At 37.5% G+C, this 23,614-nt stretch overlaps 1 protein-coding gene across 2 annotated transcripts in view; it reads right to left on the bottom strand.

Moving 5' to 3' along the window:
- Positions 1-23,614, bottom strand: part of VTI1A (vesicle transport through interaction with t-SNAREs 1A) — a 252,761-nt gene that overhangs the window by 170,392 nt on the left and 58,755 nt on the right. For both annotated transcript variants that reach the window (XM_042817703.1, XM_042817704.1), the window contains exon 5: positions 22,118-22,202. In XM_042817703.1, the coding sequence (XP_042673637.1) occupies positions 22,118-22,202 (85 nt within the window). The remainder of the gene's footprint in view (positions 1-22,117; positions 22,203-23,614) is intronic.

Here is a 23,614-nt window from a genome sequence, read left to right on the forward strand (position 1 = left end):
CACTGCCTGCTAATAGCTCCTTCAGCTATTTTCATGCTTCTTTTTGAAGAGCTTGTGGGCTTTATAAAGCACGGAATTGATACACCACATACTTGGCACTAAATTGCCCAAAACAAAATATCAAGTGTTGGAAAGTGCACAGTGACAACCTGTGCCCTACACCAAACACATCTTGTTTTGTGCAGTAATGACTTTGTGAACTTCTACAGCAGTGCTCTTTGGTGCTGTTTCAAACAGGTATTTGAGTTCAGCTATGGACATGCCCACATCCTAAAAGGGGCTGTTTATCCAGAACAAGTTGAATTCCTACCCCACTGTCTCTCTGGTTGCTCTCTGTTTACTTATTCTAGAATTAAACTGGTCACACACATTTTTCAAGTTTGATCCATTGAAATACAACTACACAACTTTTATTGACACGGTTTTTATTGAAATGGATGTTTATTAGTTAGATCATACTGTTCTACAGAAAATAACTCTCCTGCTGCCTATAAACATTTTTATCAGCCATATTCAAGTGAAAGAACGAGTCCAAAGGGGAGGGGGAAGGAAAAGAAAGAAAATGGGAGGAGTAGAGAGGGATACCACATACAACATTCATGTGACCTGTGATACTGCCTAATTAGATAACTTAAAACTTTCTATAAACCTTTCACTGAAGCAGAGTTATTACTAATATCACATTTCAACTTGCTACCCATATTTCTATGAGTAGAGGAAAAGAAACGTGTAGATCTGAGGAACAAATCTAATGGCACAACACAAACAAGAACAACCATTTTAGAAACATGACACAAATAAAGGAAAGGGATTTTTCCAATAGCTCTTTCTCCATTATGGAATAGGACACATAAGAGACTACTACTGAAATGCAACCACAATTACACTGGCCAACAAATTACCTCGAAGCACTAAATTAGAAAACGTTCTTCGGCAATATTCAGTTTAGCATTCTAAACCATCTCTAGGCTGAAGGTGGTCTGCATGTTGAACTTAGTACTGTGTGGGTTATAGTCTTTGTTTGCAGTCTTAACTGGGGATTGCACCTTAGCTACCGTAGTTCAAGCGTAAAAATACTTTGTCTGTAACACTATATGCTGTTGCCAGCGACCCTCTAAATCCTTGAACCAACTGTGTCCTCTGGTGTCACAGAAGATAATGCCAATTTATTGCAATGTGTGGCTTTTTTAACTGATTAAAATTAAGCCCTAAACACGTGACAATGGAATTAGCACATTTAGAGAGTCTGTTTTCCCACATCCCATTTTGCGCTACTGCGGCTGATCCCTGCAACTCTACGCGGGTGCAATTTTAATGACTTCGCTAGGTTTTGATGTTCTTATGAAAAAGCAGTGCTTGGTGTTTGTGGAGAAGGTAGATATGGAAGCTGAGTAGCTGTGATTGGGGACACTGTGACATCGTCTCTGTTTTTCGATAGGATCGGTGTCATTTTCCTCCCCACGATAAGACACCTCACTGACAGAGCCCGATTAGGGAAAATTTTATAATAAAATTCACTTCTATCAAACAAGGATGGAGTGATAAACAGTTCAGCCTCAGGGAAGAAACAGGAAAAAGATTTTTTTTCTCTCTCTTCCTCTCCATTTTCTCTCTTTTTTTTTTTTTTTTTTTTTTTTTTTTTTTTTTTAAATTTAAGAAAAATCCTCCCTCCTCTTACAACTTTTCCTGAAAGGGATAGCATTTAATTTAACGTGAACTCCCAAAACGTATAGATCAAAGACATTTGAATGCTGTTCCGACAGCAGCAGGGTTGTCATACTTCTCAATTCAGAAGCACAATTAAAAAAAAAAGTAAAAAATGAGGACTTTCTCTGAATTACATTTCCTATCAAACTTTTTAAAGCCAAGAGCCTTCTCAAAAGGCAGCCTAGACAGTTGCGAGTTTACCTTCCAGTATTCACTTACATTTCTCCCCTGTTTAGAAAACTGGCAAGCTGCAGGGTAAACAGGGAAAATTGATGCTTGTGGCCCTCTAATGTTGAAGATGGACTAACCTCCAAGGAAGAGCATAAAACAAATATTGATTTATTTTATTTTTTTTTTAATACTAAAACATCTTTGCTTCTGTGTTTGGCAGTTCACAGAGGATACCTTTAACCTTGCCTCCAGTGCCATATATGCAATATACTTCTGTACACTAATCAGTACATACTTAGACAGCAGAAGTTTTCTCTGGCCGATGGCATGGGGAACTTTGTGAAAAGAGTAGATGGAGCAATGAACATGGAGTAATTCACCCCAGTTCTTTATTTTGCTACTTCATGTTACCTTTCTGAAACACATTCATTAGCTGATTATGAAATAATTCATGATGAAAATAGTCTTGTTCTAAAAACTAAAAAGCAAATACAATAGAAAAAGAGTGACAGATTACCATGAACCAAATGGGTTTCTTGGTTGTTTAACAATTAAACTTGCCAGGCAAACAAAAAACTCCTAAGCACTGCCAGCTTTTTATTTATGTCCAAAACTGAGTCACTGCATTGAAACCATTCCCTCAAGATGGTGCTTCAATGTTTCAGACGCTCCTTAAATGAGTTTTAAGCACTTTCAATAAGAACATTACAAATCTGCTGTCAAAGAGAGCCCTAACATATAAGTCCTTCCAGCAGTGTTCCAGATTTGCTTTTATTAAATAACAATGGGAGAATGTTTACAAGCATATATAATTTTCATTAGGCACACTTATTGCCAAATACAGCACACATATGATGCAAACTTCATATAACTTCAGTAGCAGCTGCACCCCAAAGTAAGAACTTGCCAAAAATCCATGCTTAAGTAAGCACAACAGTATACTGTAATAGACTTGCACAAAGCTCAGTTCCTTGACCTGTTACTTTACTGGAAGACTATATGAAAATGTTAGCTAACAATCCCAGAAACGCCAAGATGCGTTCCATCTGTCCATATTTTCCAACTGAGCACACCTTAATTTTAATAACGTAGAGTATTACTTTAGAAGTCATGACTACACTACCAAATCTCACTGTAAAATAGTAGACTGCAACTAAATATTATCACTGTTTTTTATAATCTTGATTCTGTGACATGCTGTGCAACTGGACAAAATCAGTACACAGTCACCAATAAGAATGGGTTTGCAAACACTACTTTAACAAAAACAAACTTCAGTCTGAGAAAAGCATGACAATGAAGGTAAAAGCAGAGCAATAAAAGAACTAGCTGGAACTGCTATAAATTCCTTCCTACCCTTATTTTAAGCAATAAATTAGTGATTTCATTATAGAAGTAACCAGAAGAAGAAGGTACAGCCTTTGATTAGTGGTCTGCTAGATAGATTTCCTTCAATGACTTCTCAAAAACCATCAATTTCTGATTAAGTGAAACTGCAGCAGAAGAGCTGTTAATTATGTACTAGAATAATAATAATTAATTAAAAAAAAACAAAACAGCTCAACAATCCCATCTAAGCACTGAGGAACTCTAATTAGCAAAAATATGGCAATAAGGTCTCTCTCCCCTACAATTTCTTTCCATACAAGTGTCTTCAAATCTGCCTGGAACTTGCCTCTCCACAAAATACAATAAATGTTAAAAATAATCAATCCTCCTACTTGAATAATGCAGACAGCTGACTACTATGATATCCTCTTTGAGCTGAAGTTGGATATTAACTTCCCCTCTGCACACAGACTAAACAGGGAGCCTGCAAGAACACCTGGCAGGAAACAAAGGTGAGATCAGAAACAGGCATCTTTCAGCTCTGTTTAAATACGCAGTGTTGTAGTTTGCAACATAAAAAAGGGTCACATCAGAGCACCAGCATCCAAGTGAATAATTCAGATCTTTACAGTCCCTCCCATAGATGTTCTTTTTTTTTTTCCCTCTGGAATATCCCAAATAGCAGCACTAACTAGTGGGGACACACTTGAAGCCTCCTGGAAGGAGCAGGCAATCCCCTTTCTGTCCCTGAGACATGCAGCACGAGTCACCCATGTGGATCTGTGTAGCTCTAAATACATTTATCTAGAAGAAATAGTCCAACAGCCTTTCTAAGAGGAGCGTCTGATTGGTGAGTGGAAAATTGATACAGTGGAGTGAAGAAAAACTGATAAAGAGATAATCCAGTGTGCCAATGTAGTTCTACAGCACTGTAGCTCTAGCCTTCATTGGGTGGTGAGTGTAGGGTGATGGAAGAAAAGGATGGGCTTCTGTTGTTTGCATTTGAAGTACGAGGGAGGCATGGTGTGAGCAAACTTCAGATGTGAAGAACAAAAGCCCAGTTTTCCTCTATACCATCTTTAACCATATGATGAAGCCTAAAGCTGAAACACTGTACTACTACATTTTTACAGCTGATGCTCCGGTTTTCTGCTTTTCCCTCTATAAAGCAGAGATGCAAATACCTGCATACTGCATTCAGTGCGTGCATAGCTTCATTTTCATTTCATGTGCCACTGCATATGTTCTAGCCTGACCTTAACTCACACTGTAATTTCCCAGATTGTTAAAATATATCATGCTTATTACAGGCATAATCACACATTTCCCAAACAGGGCCATACCTAACTTAAAATTATTTCAGCAAGGATTTAACATTGACATATCTTCACATTTTATATAAATGAATAATTTGGATAGAAGAAGAGTACCTACGCCAGTGGTGGATCAGAGCGTGCCAGTTACAGGAGCACTTAAGCGCCCATTGGCACAGCAAGACTCAAAGACCCAGTAGGTTTCAAAGAAACACTTTTTTTTTTTCCTTCTAGAACTCTTTGCTTTCTAGTAAAGCTGCAACCACAATGTTCCCTCTCTTAATGCCACCATAAAAAAATCAAAACACTTTAAAACAAATTGATGTCCTCTTTAATATAGTCATCACATCATCACAGTGCCCTTGCACCCTGCTTGGTGACAACCAGGGGGATGCATTCCACACATCTCTCTCTTGCTTGCTCTTTTTTTTTTTTTTTTTAAAGCATTGAAGCAGGCAACAAAGAAAGAGAGAAAGACTGGGAGAGACACTCAATTGAGATATTGGCACCTTTGATTGACAAGACCTAATCAGCTTATCTCCACACTAATAAAGTTGATGGCCTGTGGAGCTGGTGTATGTCCAGCTTCAAGTGAACTTTCAGTAGCCAAAGCCTCAAGGGCCAGGACTAAGACTGAGCTTATCTAAACTGATTTAAATCAATTCCTAATGGGCTATTTCAATTTGATCAATTTGAAAGGACGGAAACCTGTAACCACTTGACTCAATTGTCTTGATTCATGCTGGCGTCACTGGAGATTTGGTCAGAGCCACAAACTGTTTATCTACAGTGAAACAAGGGAGTGCAACTGATACATTTCTGAAGTAACTTGACCCTCCTCCAGGTACTATTCAGTCTGTTCCAAATCAAGTATTTTAGAGAACTATTCCTGTACATGCAACGCAATAAAACATTTTGAATGATGCTACTCCAAAATAAGAGTGAACATCAGATGCAAAACTCCCTGCGCCACACATAGGGACTGAAATGCTTGTTTCTGCTTTTCTCTTGAACAATTCTGTTTGTTTTTTTAAATTAACCAAGTCCTTTATGTGTTTTGAGGGAATGCCTGTTTAGTCAAAGGTGCGATGGCACAATGGAACACAGTGATGGGAGCAATTTGAGCATTCGGATAGATTGCATTAACTATGTGCAGAATTAAACAATTCACTTCCAAAGTTCTTGAAAGGCATTTTTACAAAGCTCAGTGCACTTTCAGCTTCACATGTTAAGTAATCATGTGGCTCTATATATTTTATATATATATATATATTACATTATTACATTATGCTGTGAAAGGTTTGCCGCTTCTTTCAGTGTAAATCATAAAGTCTGTAATAGATTGCATAGCATCAAAATGCACCAACATAAATTACTAATCGAATTAAGAACCCTGATTTTCATATAAACAAAATAATACCTTTAAGAAAACATGGCAATCCTATAAACAGAGAATCTTTTTAGTAAGGGTAACTGTGTGTTTATATACACTCTACAGATCTGTCAAAGCATGAACAATACAAGCAGGAATTTTTCAGTCAATAGCACACATTAACACCTTAGAAATGTCTTGTGTTTAATAGAGGTAATTTAAGCACTTTCTAAAGGAAGAGTTTTTTGGTATTAATACCAGATTACAAAAAACCCTGAGCAATATTTCCATTCAGATTGTGGTTTTCAAGCTGTAATTGCTTTATACAAAATCCACTCTAGTGTTATCACTCAATATCATCTTCACTGCTGTACATCTGAAGATAATTTTGCAATAAAACTTAATTGATAGAGCTTATTTTTCACTAATCTCTTAATATAGAAAAATGAAAAACTACTAACAGTATGTATTATAAGCTATGACCCTCACAGTGCAGCACATTTCTAGTTTATCAAACTAAAATAAGATCCATTTTATGGCATCAAATATTTTATATACTTTAATAATGTTGAGACTTTTCCCAAAATAGGAAGTAAATGGAAAATTCTCATAACAAAGCAAGATGTAGAGAGTAAAAGTAATACACAGAGAGGCTGAGCTGAACATGTCATCACATAACATTGCTAGTTTGTGCCCCACTGACCATTAGTGCAAAAACTCAAAATGTTCCAATTATGGAAATTGGTGAATGTGTCATCAGTGACATACACTGAGAATTTACATTCAGTGATTTTGTAGTTACAAAATCAAGTCCTTCTGACATACCACATACACTGGACTTTAAGACTTTTTTTTTTTTTTTTTTTTTTTTTTAAAAAAAAAAAGAATTACGGTCTATATTATTCTTCCTTCTCTTTTGGGTTAGACCTACTACCAGACTAAAGAGCTTCCCATCAGCTAATTAAACAGTTCTAGTAGTTACAAAGTATATTTCAAGGCCAAATGATGAATGAAATGTTCATAGCAGAGGACTGGAAGTTTGAATTCCTAAGGCTTTTTTTTTTTTTTTTTGAGCTCCAGTACACTATAAAGATAATACTTGCAGAGTACAAAACTCACCACATGCAAGATGGCCATTAAGGCACCAGGAGAACTGATACCAGCATCATCTTCTATAATGGTGGGGGTAATTCTACAATGCTGGGGCCATTGTGATATCTAATCACTGTTGCAGTGTTCTTGAGCAGACTAGACAGCAGTTGCAAAATCAAGGAGACATATTTGACTCACACTTACGAGGAGCTGTTTTGGTTGGCCTAGACTTTATTCCCTACTCCTAAAATTCTGATAAGACATTTTGGCACACTGAATAGCCTGGTGTGGACTGCAAAAGGATAATCCTAAACTGTAAGACTAACATGATCTCTCTGCTTGTGAGTAGTGACTAGGAGCTTTCTGCCCTCTCAAAATCTGTCAGCTTTTCCATCATTCACTCTTTTAGTAGGACTCAAAATGTGCGGTTACTCAAAGATGGCTCAGAACATCAAATCCATAGGAAACTGTTCCCATGATTTGGGATGTCTGTGTAGACTTCTGTAGGAAATGTCAATGAATAGATCCAGTCCTACCTGATGAGTCAAAAGTACTTCTAAGAGAAGTACTCTTCTCTTAGAGAAAGAGAAGTTTTTTTTTTTTAAGTTTTTCTCTTAGAGTAAGAGAGAAAAGATACTGCATAATCGCTACTAATGTCCTTTCAGATCCATCCCAGAATCCTTTCTTAAGACTCGGAGATTAGTTTAGCTTGGTGCTTATTTATTTTCATCTAACTGCTATCAACAGGTTGAATACAATACCATTAACCTCATCCCTCAGACAGACAACATGAATACACAAAGTTCTTGGAGCTCATGGAACTAAAGAACAAAATTGTATTGCCATCAAGCTGGCAAAAAAAAAAAACCAAACAAACCTGCAGCCACTTCAGTTTGTAAAAATAAAACCAGTGTTTTATTTTTGCATTTGAATACCTCTCACGCTGTCACTTAATGAAGGAAAAGTTTTTTAAACACAGCAATCAGATTGCCAAGATCACTGCAGACATATCAGACAGAATTAATGACTGTAAGAGGCTGACAGATTTGTGCTTTGTCTTCTGTGAATGAAAACACCACTCTCCAGACCAGATAAAAATCAGCCTCTGCCTTTTTTGGCAGTCAGATCATAACAAGGCCAAAGTAATATTAAATCATTTATGAGGTTTTTAAGTTTAAATATCAAAGTGATATATATGCAGAGGAACTGTTATGACATTTGAATTTCAGCAATAGGCATTTTTTAGACATTTCAAACTATGTAAAACCTGACATTTCAGTGTTTATATACAAAACCTGCTATGATACAAATAACACCTCTCCACCAATACTTTGTCATTTAAGACTTTCTCTTTTTTAAATATAGTCACATAGTTATAACTTCGACTTGCTGAAAAGCATATTCTTGCCTGGAAACCTGTCATCTTCATGCAAATAGGAAAAATCTACTGTATATTAATTACGATTTTTACAGTGATCGCTTTCAGTCTCCTTGTTTCCTGTAGTTAGTCTTTCATCCCCCTTATTATTCATGTAGAAATGTTTTTTGGTAGCTAAAATATAGTACTTTTATGCAATGTTTTGATGAAGCACACCAGAGAAAATGAAATGGACTACCCAAAGAACGAAAACAACACAGGTGATATACAACTGTTCAGGGTGCTATTTTTATGAGATATGGGAAATAACACGTACTACTCATCAATTATTCTATAACGTACAATGCCTGTCTCCTCAAGCTTCTAACAGCCAGGATTGAAATGTTTTGACACGATGATCTCAAGGTGGAAATACTGAAGGCGTTAAAATATAGATATAAATACGCGATAATGAAGAACAAAATGTGTACCATTTTCTTGCAGTCATAGTTTGCAAATTAACAAGCTGCTATTGATTTTTCTTTGAGGTCAATAACAGCATTTATTGATCTGAGAAGTTAATACTCACTGAGGTCAATATTACATCTCAGGGGTCAACAAATCTGGATACTGACTTCTATTTCCTGTCCCTATATAAATATTGCATAGGCAAAATGGACAAATTTAATCTTTGGAGATGAGAAGGCATTGTATTTGACACGATACAAATATTCAAAAGCATAAAAAGTTAAGAATAGAGCCCACTAGCCTCATTTGCTAACAGGTTTTCAACACTACACCTTATGTTAACCCAGAAGGTTCATGAAATTTATGCTCAGTTCTGGATTTATTACCTCCAGAGCACACAGCAGTCATTGCTGAGGCTCAATTATATAGAAATGCATAGCATAACTAAAATAAACCTCTTAAAAGAAGTACCTAAATACAGTACTGGACTTTTTACTGGAGATTCTTCTTATGGCCCATTTTTTAAAGCGTGATTTCCAACAAAATCAAGATAAATACTTCTGCCTTTAATGGGCCAGACTCCTGTTGTTTTTCTTCTAATTTGTACTTTGTAACTCAAGCCATCTCACCTCTAAAGGAAAACTGAGCGAGCCATTTATCCCTTGATATTTTGTCGAGACAATTATCAAGGAAGCTTGGGGTTTACTCTTAGAAAGTGGTTGGGAGGAAAATAAGCTGCAGGAAATGCAAAGCTCTTTCAGGCATTTTTGCAGATAGATACACCACTATAACAAATCATCAGTAATGTAATTTCTCAGAATGCAGAAGTTACATATTGGATTATTAAAGAATTTAATTTGTACGGAGATACTCAATCTAAAGCACAAGCAAGGAATAGCGTGCATTACTGGCAAGCATTTAAAAGAGTTAACCAAGGGCATTAATCGTAGTATTCAGAGCATTTGAAGAACTTAACAGTTTAGGAACTTTCCATGATCACCATCACACAAGGCTGAAACTGCTATTTTACATTCGAAGAAATAAAAAGACCGATAGCCTCCAAGTTGTACAGAACTCAAACCGTTAATGCTCAAGCTTCAGGTCTGTGGCATATTTAGGAATAAAAACACAGGTCATTTGCTTTTTGGGAACAGTAACTGAGTAGTTGAGCAAGTACAGACTCATCACAACAGGACAGAGGTATGCTCAGTACTTATTCAATATTTTACCTGCCCATATCAGATCAATCTTTGTTTTCATAAATTCACATGGCAAATATTCTGCGAAATGAATTCTTCTGTTACCAGAACATGTCCTAGACAGAAAGGTGCAAGTGTGCTAAGGCAAAACATTGGAGGTGAATAAAAGGATTTGTTTATTACAAATATCGAAGTTTTTAAAGTTCTTTAGGGATTATGTGATTATGCACTTAACTGTATCTAGGAGGAGAACAAAGTAAAATAGTAAGCACCAATCTTTACAAACACATAGAACTACACGTTCAATTTGATTTATTCCAGCACATGACATTGTGAGAAATATCTAAAGCTTATGATGTTAGAATTTTTATTGTGCAGAATATTTTAGTATGTACACAATTAAAAGACTCTTCACTTGGGAAAGTCTTATTCATCATTTTTAATTAAATTAAGAAAATATCATATTTCCTATATTGTTTAAAACAGATCCTCATCGTAAAATTCAAGGTGTTTTTTTTTTCTAAAAGGAAAATGATTAAAATGTATTTAATATGATATCTAAAGTTCAGTCTCAACACTTCTCCACTTGATATTACTTTCACTACAGCAGAAACCCCTATTGCTAAAATGACAAAAGTAATTACATAGGCAGTAAAGCAAATATAATCAGTCCTTTGGATGAAATTTCTCAAGATGGCATTCCACTCAATTATTGTAGAAGAGCCAAGACGCATGGAAGTCTTACAAAACTTAATTATAAAAATCAGTAGTATTTTCAAGACACGGAATAAAATCAAAAGTTGCTGCATCTATGCAAATAATACAATAAAGACTGAAACACCCTCTTCATCTAGTTGGTTTGCATGTTTCAAGTATACTAAACGCTTGCTTGTCTAGAATCTACATGAGAGCTAAACAGGAACCAAATCCCCAAATACATGAACGCTCTCCAAAATCTTCATGTTTATAGTCACAGAGGCCATAAAAATATGGAAAAGCTCAGTGCAGCAGAAACCAGCCAAGCTGATGCAAGAGACTGCCTTTGCACCAAAGTTAATCTTCGCACAATAAACAATGTAAGCCATGTGACTCATTTCATAAAAACGCAAACCACAACACTTAGGTACACCTAATACCCATATTCAGATATCACTGCACTGAACTTGACCTCAGTACAAGCTCATGGAAACATGCTCTTGCAAATCTTTTTACTAATGTACGAGCCAAACAGCCAACTTCCCCAGCATGCACATCAATGCATGTAGCTACACACACTTGGAATTCAATATATATTTATGCTCTGCCAATAACTGCCACTGTTTACAATCATGAGTGTTTATTACAATTGTGGTGATTAGGCCAAGAATATAAAGTTTCATATAAAACTTAATGTTTACATTTTTCGAGCTAGTGAAGTAACGTGAGTTAAGTATTAGCAAATGGCAGAAAAACAAAGTAGTAGACAGCTGATGCTGGAAAGGAGAGATACTGGAAGAGTTGGCAATATGGAAAACAAAGCCACAAAATCAGTAGAAGGATTCACATAAGCAAGGTAGTAAAGTCATTAGCGCAAAATACTATGATGTGATTTAAACTAGATGAAGAAATAACGTCTAGATAATATCATTCCTCATTTTACACTGAGGTGAGAATGGCATTTTTCAATCATTTGTTTTTATATCTCACTTGGGGACAGAAGCCTGGACTTTTCTCCTTTCTTATTTCTACCAAAAGAAAAATAAATAATATTTGTGTAACTATAGCTCTTCAGTCCCAAGTTGCAAAAGGGCAAAATACTGCAGTTGAAAGATGATCTATCATGAGTACCCTTTTGATATTGACTTTACCTAGAAAAGCATGTTCAATACAAATAATTTTTTAATGTTAAACTTTGTTCTCTAGTGCAATTGGAGGAAAACACTGTTAGCCTGACAGGAAGGAGAGGTAGAAAGCTTCAAACGAGATATATATAAAAAAACAAAAACAAACTACTAAGGTATATTTTATATTTTCAAGCCTAAGCTCATCAACTTTTCTTCTTGATGTAAGTTGAATATAAAGAGTTTTTGCCCAACAAGACCTCAAGCTGAGCGAATTCATCGGTGCCCGTGTAGTGAAAAATCCATTAAAATGTACTGAAAGTCATGTTGTTTACTCAGGCACCCAAAATGAAAACTCATTAAAGTACAGTTAACATTTTATGGACAACAAAATCACCAAGTTTAGCCATTAGAAGAGCAAGACATTAACATATTTAAGCCGAGCCGCTTTCCATCATCTGTCAACGCTCCTTGTTGACTGGTGAGGTCCCAGATGACTGGAGGCTTGCCAGTGTGACTCCCATTTATAAGAAAGGTCGTAAGGAGGATCCGGGGAACTACAGGCCTGTTAGCCTGACCTCGGTGCCAGGGAAGGTTATGGAGCAGATCGTCTTGAGGGAGATCATGCGGCATGTGCAGGGTGACCGGGGGATCAGGCCTAGCCAGCATGGGTTCATGAAGGGCAGGTCCTGCTTGACCAACCTGATCTCCTTCTATGATCTAGTGACCCATCTGGTGGATGAGGGAAAGGCTGTTGATGTGGTCTACCTAGACTTCAGCAAAGCCTTTGACACTGTCTCCCACAGCATTCTCCTGCAGAAGCTGGCAGCCAGAGGCTTGGATGGATACACTCTTGGCTGGGTAAGGAGCTGGTTGGAGGGCCGGGCACAGAGAGTGGTGGTAAATGGAGTCAAATCCAGCTGGCGACCGGTTGTGAGTGGTGTTCCCCAGGGGTCGGTGCTGGGCCTGTCCTCTTCAATATCTTTATTGATGACCTCGATGAGGGCATCGAGTGCACCCTCAGTAAGTTTGCAGATGACACCAAATTGGCTGGAAGTGTGGATCTGCCTGGGGGTAGCGAGGCCCTACAGAGGGATCTGGACAGGCTGGAGAGCTGGGCTGAAGCCAATGGGATGAGTTTCAACAAGGCCAAATGCCGGGTCCTGCACTTCGGCCACAACAACCTCAGGCGACGCTACAGGCTTGGGGCGGTGTGGCTGGAGGACTGCATAGAGGAAATGGACCTGGGGGTATTGATTGATGCTCGGCTGAATATGAGCCGACAGTGTGCCCAGGTGGCCAAGAAGGCCAATGGCATCCTGGCTTGCATCAGAAACGGTGTTGCAAGCAGGAGCAGAGAGGTGATTGTTCCCCTGTATTCAGCACTGGTGAGGCCACACCTCGAGTACTGTGTCCAGTTTTGGGCCCCTCACTGCAAGAAAGATATTGAGGCCCTGGAACGTGTTCAAAGGAGGGCAACAAAGCTGGTGAGGGGTCTGGAACACAGGCCATATGAGGAGAGGCTGAAGGAGCTGGGAATGTTCAGCCTGGAGAAGAGGAGGCTCAGGGGAGACCTCATTGCTCTCTATAACTTCCTGAAGGGAGGTTGTAGTGAGCTGGGGGTCGGCCTCTTCTCTCGTGTCATTAGTGATAGGACCAGGGGGAATGGCTTCAAGCTACGGCAGGGGAGATTCAGGCTGGACATTAGGAAGTATTAATTTTCAGAAAGGGTGGTCAGGCACTGGAACGGACTGCCCAGGGAGGTGGTGGAGTCACTGACCCTGGGGGTGTTCAAGGAAAGACTGGATTTTGTGTTGAGGGACATGGTTTAGTAGGAGCTATTGGGAATAGGTGAACGGTTGGACTGGATGATCTTTTAGGTCTTTTCCAACCTTGGCGATTCTATGATTCTATGATTCTATGATATTTGAAGTTCAAAATCCATACTTGTAATTCTGTTAATCTGCGCTCTTTTAAAGGTCATGACACTGCAAAACCAGCATCAGTTGGAATCAATTCATTTCACTGGGTGAAAGTTCCAAAAAAGTTTGTGTTGTATAGGATAGAAGATGAGAACGACGAGAAACTGAGTAGAAGCAAAGAGTGTCTAGGGATAACTTACAAGAATTTAAATACTGCCCATTAAAAAGTACTTCCTAAGTATCGCACACTTTCTGGTCAAGCTCTCCACAATTTGCTTTTGTCAGGAAGAATATGAAACCTGACCAAGAATGTTTTTCAGGCCAACAACAGTTGATCATCTCCTTGTCAGAGCCATAACTTTACATTCTTCGCTGATTTATTACAATGGCTTGTCTGATTATAGTGTTTTAGATGGTTAAGTGACACCTAAACACACTGCCTGGCAATATTGTACAAATGAGGAAGGATATTATGCACATGGAAGAAAGACAAACTTGAGAATTTTTCCATAATTCCCTTGCCACAACAAGGTAGATTGGAGAGTTTACTTGGACTATTAGAAACAACAGCAACTATTCATTCAGATTTACACCGTCTGATTTCTTCTCTTATTTTGCCTTACCTGCTCAGAGCAAAGATAAGAACATGCGCTTCCTGTAACAAGTGAAAGTTAGCTTTACAAGGTCCAATTCCAAACTCAGATGTTTGAAAACTAGACAAATAAATCCAAGGAAGGCTAAAGGTGAAAAGTGATGATTTGAAAATCTTAATCTTGAGTATTAATTACGCTAAGTAACATTTTAAGTAAGTACTAGCATTCAAACTGGACAGAAAATTCAGGGATGTTACTATAAGAGGAAACCTCCCTGAAGCTAAATTATTTAAAGCATGAAAGGTATCATAACTCCAGACTACTTGAAACATAGTGTTTCAGGTACAAGAAATTTTGTGCTACATTACTTCCCACGTGCATTCCAGATAAATAATCGTACAGACGTGAAAAAAAAAACCTGCAATCTGAAAACTATGCTGCCATTACGTGAAGTATCTTTAAGATACCATGGTGTTTTGCACATCCAAAAACCATCTTAAACAAGCTCATTTCAACTGGATCCCTGCTCCTAATGAGACCGAGGTTGAACTTTTGTGTGACATTAAACACAGTAATGAATTCCTGAACGTTAGTGACCATTAAACCGGGACTTCTTCCAGAACAGAGGACAAAAGCCAAATTTGGATCACTTTTCCCTGCTATACCATAGCAAATCTGTACTACTGAACAGATATGACATTCCTTATTTGCTGCATTAATCCCAAACCTACTGAGGTGAAAGGAAAGATAAGCATCCATTTTATTGGAATTCAAGTTGAAAGGTGCTGAGTATCCAAAGATAAGCTTTTAACAGAAGTGATCTCACAATACTGCATACAGCGTGAAAAACTCTGTGAAAGTTATTTTCATGTAACCTTAAAAAAGTAGTTGGAAAAGTTCAACCTTTTTTTCTTTTTTTTGCCTCTAATGTTTTGAAGGGCTTTTGTTTGGTTGGCTTTGGTACTCTGAAGCAATTAGAGAACAGTACCTCACTAGTGAAAAATTCAGTATTTCCTTACTTTACAGTACAACTGTTCTGACATATACCATTTTTACATGGCTACGAAAACAACCTACACCTCATAAAAATATGAAATTATTGATACTCCAGAACACAGTTTTCAGATACCTTGCATTTGAGACAAGATGCACAAATGCAGAGAAAATGGGCTTTGAAAACTACTAGATGAGCCAGTTGTTTTTTACTGGGTAAACTTTTCATGACCACAAACAGAAAATACCCATTCTGCTGTTGAATCAAGCCTTCAACAGGAAATCCAGAGCTAAGCAAAATGGAGATGGTTCCATAAACTGCATTAAAATGGCAGGGTATCCGGACATAGACTAAGCATGACAGATAAAACAGAACTAGGAAGGTAAGAGGAGGAACGTTGAGAGGAAAGACAATAGGAGTCACAAGAGAGGAGGTGGTGGCAACACTCAGTACCAGATGGAGGAGCTCTGTTGCTGGACAAGCAACAAACCAGCAAACACAATATTCAAATTGAGGCTGCAAAAGTCACCCAAGTGGTACAAATAAATGCACTGTAAAACATCTAGGAATGGAAACAGAGTAGGCTGGTCTGTCCACACCCTCCTGATGCTGTTTCTGCCTTTTACAAGGTAGTAGCTTTATCCTAGCAAGATTCCCCCCGTGACTACACAGTTGGGATACTCCTGGGGAATGACATCCCGAGAAACAAAAATTTCTCTCTATTTCTTCTTTCTCCTCTGCACTTTAAAGCTCAGACTCCAAAGAAGGGCAGAGGGCTTAGGGATGTGGTAATGCAATATGCCACTTCAAAATGAATTTCCGAAACAATAAACAGATTTTAATAGAAATCAGCCAGCAAAGAAAAAAATTATATGAGAAACATAAAATACCATTCCTAGCAGAAGAAACAGGGATCATGAAAAAGCTCTCTCTGATGGTGACTGGAAACTGCGTAAAAACTCATTTCACTGTAGAAACTTTGGATTAAGATTTCAGTAGAAAGATGTTCTGGCATATCAAAGAAACACCTGAGAAGGAGATATTGGTATATGCTCCAGAACTCAGAAGCCCTCTTTCTCTAATGAAGGATTTTACGTACAGTATTCACATACACATGTATGAATAATTCAGTAGAGATGAAATAAGTGGATATTAAGTGTAAATATCTGGGACAGGAGCAGCCTTTTTTTATTTAAAGCAAGGGGCACTAGATGTAAGGTCCTAATTTTTAGAACTTGGTTCCCATTTACATACTCTTAGTTATCTGGAGCTCAAATGCAATTGGAATATCCATGCACCCGAAGACAGAACACAGAAGTAAAGGTCTAAGCGATGTTTCTAATACAAATAAAGAACTAAGTAAACAAAATTACAACACAAAAGAAGCAATACCCTTCACACCAATCTAACGTAGCCCTAAATGTACAAATACTAGAGTTTGTTTTTTGTTAAATTAACACTGGATATTTGCAACGTGATGGAAAGCACAACAACACAGCAGAGCAGCAAGACCCCAGAGCACAGAAAGTAAGGATCTGCTCAAATGCAACAGCGGCAGGCATAGAAATAAGGGAAAGAAGCTGCCTACCTTCAAAAAGCCTCTAAGGTTCTTAAGCACACAGGGATCTCCAGCAAAATACTCTCACCTTCACTGCCAACCCTTAAATGAGGTCGGAGAAGGACTGTATCCTGGCTCCACCCCTTCTGGTCACTCAGGGGCACTGCTTACACCTGTTGTTTGCACCTCAGCTCCCCTAGGTTCGTCTTGCCTTCCCACCAGGTGCACAATCAAGCTGGTTCAAGCTGTGACTTAGCATTTCTATTACAGTGTTAGAGCCATTTAAAATTCTTCTACACTAAGCAAAAACTTCTTAGTATTACCACATTAACACTTACTCTACTGTCAGCCTGAAAAGCCAGCCCCCAGCTTTGCAACTGAAATGGTATCAAATTAGCAGATATTTTAAGGTTTCACATATTATATGTCATATAATATATGTCACATATTATATGCTGTAATTCTTATTTATGTGATACCTGAATAGCACAGCAACCCAGAACAGGTCCTTCATTGCAAGAACTTGGTTTCAGGATGTTGTACTAGTGAAAGGAGTCAGGAATCCTGACCTGTCACCTGGTGCTGAGGACAACGCATTATATTAAATCCTATTAGTCACATTTGGTACGAAACCTACAGGAGTTGTATTAAAATAGTTCCTTATTCATGCTAAAATCATTGAACCTTCAGGAGCTCTCTATAAACATAACACAATTTCACCGATTCCTTCACTGTACTCTCATTCAACTCTTCATTCAGATAAGACACTAACTATAATTATTTCATAAAGAAGTAAACATATCTCTTTGTCTAATGAGATTCTCATTTGCTTTCCACCTAGAAGGGTGCCAATACTTTGGGGAGGGCCTGACCATCTGTCTGTCAACTAGGCTACCACTACATTACATTATATATTTATGGATCACTCCACAAAGGGAGGTTCATTACAACAGCCACTGAAAGCCACTGAAATTTACTTGGATCCCCTAGCACTGAGAATTATTCATGTCATGCAGGGGTGGTTCTGTCAATTGCTCAGAGATATTTCTCCTTTCACTGCTCCAGAACTGCATATTTCTCAGATTTCCAAACAGCAAGGAGAGTGGGAAAATATTTTAAGCAACCTAAAGTAAAGATACAGAAGATATTTCTGTTAATGGAACAACAGAGGTTTCCTTCCTTTGAGTTCTTTGCTTTAAAATGCCATTTTTACACATCACATTAAAAAAGGGTTTTAAAAACAGAAGCTTCAGTACAGTTAATGATTTTGTTATCCTCAAACTACAAATTCTTCTAGTAGCGCAGACACCTAAGTCATATTCAGAGCCACAGCATAATATCTAATAATCATCACTAAGAGATTCAAGCTTAACATTTGTTCTTAGATTACATGCACCAAATGGTATAGAAATATCTAAGCTTCATGAAGAAGAGTACTGCATAATAACCTGCAACATGGTTTTGTCATGAAAACCTGGGCAGCATTCAAACCTTTCATGACAATTCCCTTTAGAGTGTCATGAAACAATCCAATGTCTACGTATATATATATACATACAACAGTTGCTTTTTCTTTTCCCTGGAAACTATCTGAGAGTTGAGAAGAACTTATAGAAAGCAATTCAAACTTAATCGCTATGGTTCCCTACAACAAGGCCTGCTTTTTCTTTTCCTGATACAGGAAAAGTACATTCACATTTGCATTAAAAAATCACACTGTACATTTGATTCCCATAGCTCAGAGTGAAGCTTATAGAACACTGAGAAGTATGGAGACATTACTCAGATTACAGTTAACAAATCACAACTTGATATGTAAAATCACACAGCCATAGGCTACTACATCTCAGCTAGTGCTGAAACACTGACTTCAATATTATCCATTTTAGTTCTTAATATCATTGAGTGGTGCTGGAAACAGGCCATAAACTCTTTTGTCTGCTTTGTCTTTGTTCTGCTTTGTTACCAAAGCTGATAGGAACAGGAAAATAGAAAAATAATAACTTTTAAAACAATATTTTCATTTTAGAAAGCAGGTGATGGCACTCTGCAGTGCTATCAGCCATAATTAATACTCACTTTACTTGGTAGAAACAACAGGGAAACTTAAGATTCAAAAGGCCAGTGGTTTTCCTGATATGTCCTGAGAGCTAACCCTCTTGAGTATTTCTGCTATGCAACCTGGTCAATTAACGTGCAAATATTCTGATGAACTTACTTGTCTGTGAAAGCAGCAACTCAAATGCCTGTTATATTTGCAACATACTCCCTTGAGTATTTAGGATGACGTTCTTCTCTTTGCAGCAGACATTGAGTACTATGAAACTGATTACCAGACAGTAAAGACTTCATTTAGTCATCTAGGTCTATATGTAGATTTAGGCATCCTCAGCAACAACAAATGATACCCAACAAACTACGAAAGCATGACAGGCGATGTGGCTCGTGCTGCAGAGATGGCGTCATAAGTGGCATCCCATTCAGACTCCACTGAAGCAGATGCACCAATGGCATCACTCAAAGAAAAAAGTCAGACCTTCCAAGAGACCTCAGCTTGTATGAAGAACAGTACATAAGATGAAAGGGCTTATCAATTTAAAGATGCAAACAGCAAAAAAGCTTCCAATTTATCATGGTAAGTTTCAGGAATGGCAATGCGAAATTGCATTAAATTAGTTACGTGATGTGAGTTTAATCCTTAGATGATCACAGGGGCAGGTTAAAACACTATACGTATTTTTGCTGATGAAGGTAATAAGAAAGCCCCAAATCTGACTCATTCCAGAGGTGAAAATGATCCAACATACACATCTATAATTATGAAAAGACGTCATATAAAGAAAGCAGAATAGATATTTAATGTCTGTCACTTCTGCCTCCTCAACTTAACAGAGTCACAGAAAAGCTGATGGTGGAAAGAGATTTCTTGAGATCACCTAGTGCAAACCTCTGCTCAAGCACAGTCACCCAGAACTAAGGAATGTGTCCAGCCAGAATTTTAATGTCTTCAGAGATAGATATAATCACTCTGGGCTGCCTATTTTGGTGCTTCACTACTCTCATTGTGAAAAAGTGTTTTCTTGTGTTCAGGTGGAATTTCACTTGTTTTAATTTGTGCCCATTGCCTCTTGTCCTGTCATATGACATTAGTGAGAAGAGCCTTCGTTCTTTGTTTTCTTCCATAAGCTATTTCTATATATCAGTAAGATCTCCATGAGCCTTCTCTTCTCCACATTGAACAATCTCAGCTTTTTCAGCCTCTTCGCATGTGAAAGATCCCCAGTCTCTTAATTTCTCTTCATGGTCTTTTGCTGAAATCATTCCAGTAAGCCAATGTCTTTGCCTTGTTCCAGACCTTGGAATAAGATCCAGATTTGGCCCCAGCAGTGCTGAGTAGATAAGATCTTTACGCAACAACAGTAAATACGAAGGCAAGACAGAGTCTAAGCCAACTGAATGATGAACTGAAGCTCCAAAATGAAATCATTTAATATAGGATATCAATACAAAATGACCACGCAGCAACACCGAAAGTAAATTCTTTCATTGCGCTGAGTTAATCTAAACTTCTTCATACCTAGAATCATCATGATTCATGGAAAGAACTAAGTATAATTCATCTGTTCTCATAAAAATCTTCTGCAAAGATCTACATTGTGAAGATACAAACGTTTCCAAAACCATAATTTCCAAATTATTTAATACTAATATATCATATAACACAGCTACACTAGTAGTCTTCACATATTTTAGGCAAGAAGAACTGCATATATCACTGCTTATTATAAAAAGTAAAGGCAGACCAAAGATGGGGTAAATTAGTGTGTTTAATTCTGTGTAGTTGTATCTGGTTTTGACGCCAAAAGTCACCTTTTCCATAAAAATATACATTTGCTCTCCAATCATATTTCTCAGAAATCACCATGGAGATAAGCAATGGAAGTTAACACGATCACTATTCCTATAAAAGAATATTCCAAAAAGAGCAAAAAAGGATAGAAGGTATTCCTTCTCCAAAAAGATCAGGCTGAATTTTTACATGCTTTTCTGTAATGAAAGGTCCAGAGTCATCTACAGCAGATGAGAAATCATTTTGGACCAATTTAAAATAGTTATTAAAATTTTAAAAATGACCCTTTATGAGCACTGATATAAGAGACGTGAAATCTACGGGAAAGCAAATTTAATTGCAATCACACGTCCATTTCTACTAATGTATCATCTTCTAGAGCATGAGATTTAATTCTCCGTGTCCTCCAAAATCTACATTGTATGTTCCATAGTTCCATCTCATTATTGTTCAGAGCACTAAACCCAGAATAATTAAAATGCAGGCACTTTAGTAATACCACTTATTTAGCTTAGTCATATTTACCTCCAGAAGGGTTGAACTTAATTTACTCCTTAAATAAGGCTTGAGTTCTAAAAAGATACTGGAACGTATAAATTAATTGGGATTCTCTGCAAATTATTTTGCTGCTAAATCATACAATTTCCATAACTTTCTGTAACTTCACATAAGCTTTATTTATTTAGGAGATCAGCTTTTGGAGGCTTTACTATTGCCAGTTTTAAACATACAGAAATTGCCCAAACATAGTAAAAACATTTTGAAAATACCAACAAAAAAGTTGCAATCAATAATGGAAACTAATTCAATAACTGCACCTGAAATTTAGCCTTCTCCTTTAATTTGATTCTATCTGTACATTTTAGGGTATGGTTTGTTTACTTCTCTCACTGCAAAGAAACAGCTGCATAATCAGCCACAGAACTGATTGCAAGAAAATTGAGCCGATAACCTTGTTATATATCAGCTGTAGTTAATATCTTATAAACTTATTAAAATGATATTTTTTACATATAAAGAATAAAAGTAAAGATACAAACAACTGGAGTCTGCAGTGTGTGCTAGCAATCATTGCGGGTGGGTAAACTGACAACATGTAACTGCATATTAAGACAAATGTAGAATTTAGACAAAGTATTCCATCTCTTTTCAGATGTATACTTTTAAACCTCAGGAACTGTTTTCAGTAGATGTCATGCCTTTTAACTTGAAAAAAGATAAGCGCAAATAAGCTCCCAATTGTCTCCCCAATATGTAAACCACATCTCGGGCTGCTGTCTCTGTTTCTCCTTTGAAGTTTTCCTGAAATGTCATGTGTTGTGAAGACTGCTGTGCATAAGCAAGACAATTTGCTCACTCTCAGAATTCTTACCGGTTTCCACTGCTATTTGGTATCCAGCCTCTAGTCTCCGAGATGACCTTTCCAGCCTCTCTGTGTTATCGAGCAGATGTGCCCTCTGAAAAAGAAAAGGGGAGAGAGAGGGAGAGAGAGAGAGGGAAAAAAAAATAATCAGGCAGCAGTCTACAATGCTCTCCCCCCTTTTTTAATTGTACTTTCATATTCCAAAACACAAAAATATCCATGTATATTTTATGGAAGAGCCTGTTATGAGGACTACTGGAAGGAGCAGGTTCTGTGATCAATCATAATTATGTGTACCAATCATTTTTATGTTGAAACATGGAATATGTGCTTCACTCTTATCACATGAACTCACAAAACAGAAAGGGACTATTATATGGGAAAGCTGAAGAGCATTTCCAAAACGGATTTCTCTGTGACACATGTATGCAAGCACCCATGATTTCTACTCAACTACAGTCTCACTTTAAATGCGAGTGGTACTTTTTAACATGAACTTAATTTTCAGCAGACGATATATTTCCTTCATGTGTACTACTCAAGTGAGGCGATAAAAACAACGAGATATTCATACAGAATACTGAACAGCATGAATATTCTTTAGACTGTTTGATGTAAAAAGATGTAAAAACAAAACACCGGTTTCTTGATTTACATCTCTTGTGCCTAAATATATATACGAATGTATAAATAATAAACACACAGAGGTGTAAGATATTTTTCCCAGAAGTCATTTGCCCATTTATGATAATAACAACGAACTCTAGTAAAAATGCTCCTTCCAATGCATTTTCGCTCAGGGAGTCTTCAATAGTGAAAAAGTGGAATTACGATTTTCATTAGTTTATTTTCCACACAAAATGCAAGCTTTCTTCCTTTGGCCATTTGATCCCAGACTTGCTCTAATCAAGTCATCAAAAAATACAATCCCCCCCACTCTCCCATAAAGTAACCACACACCTCACCAAGCACCCGTTCTATTCCAAAATAACGTTCTGGATATTTGTCAAAAAATATTTCCTACAACTTCGCCTTGTTGACAGATGTCATTTAAAAACTGAAGAAATGCTTTCTAATAATAATAATAAAAAAAAGGAGGTACCATACATATTATCTGAGTGGCTGTCTACCGAAACGATCTACCTTGCTCTAATGAGCCCCTATGGATCTTGGGAGATGCAAGCTGTATTGACATGCACACTTAAGCTAATACACCTAGACCAGTGCCTCCAAGCTCTAGCAGCCAGGGATGCTGACAGAATATCTCGCTTCTATCTTCAAAGAAAGGAAGTGATTAGTATGTTATCATTACCATTCAAAACGTGATTTCCCTATTCCCTCCCGGCATAGGTGACACATCTCTGAGATGCGGCCAGACGATCGAGGCAGCTAAAGCCACATCAAAGCTTGCCTTGAATTTTTTTTTTCCCCTCTCTCTCTTTTTTTTTTTTTTTTTTTTTTTTGAAATCATTAAAACAATGCATTTAGATCAGCACAGATAGGACC

Source organism: Centrocercus urophasianus, unplaced genomic scaffold, assembly GCF_019232065.1.
Source record: "Centrocercus urophasianus isolate 14NV4802_14NV808 unplaced genomic scaffold, USGS_Curo_1.0 seq_17, whole genome shotgun sequence".
NCBI classification, from domain to species: Eukaryota; Metazoa; Chordata; class Aves; order Galliformes; family Phasianidae; genus Centrocercus; species Centrocercus urophasianus.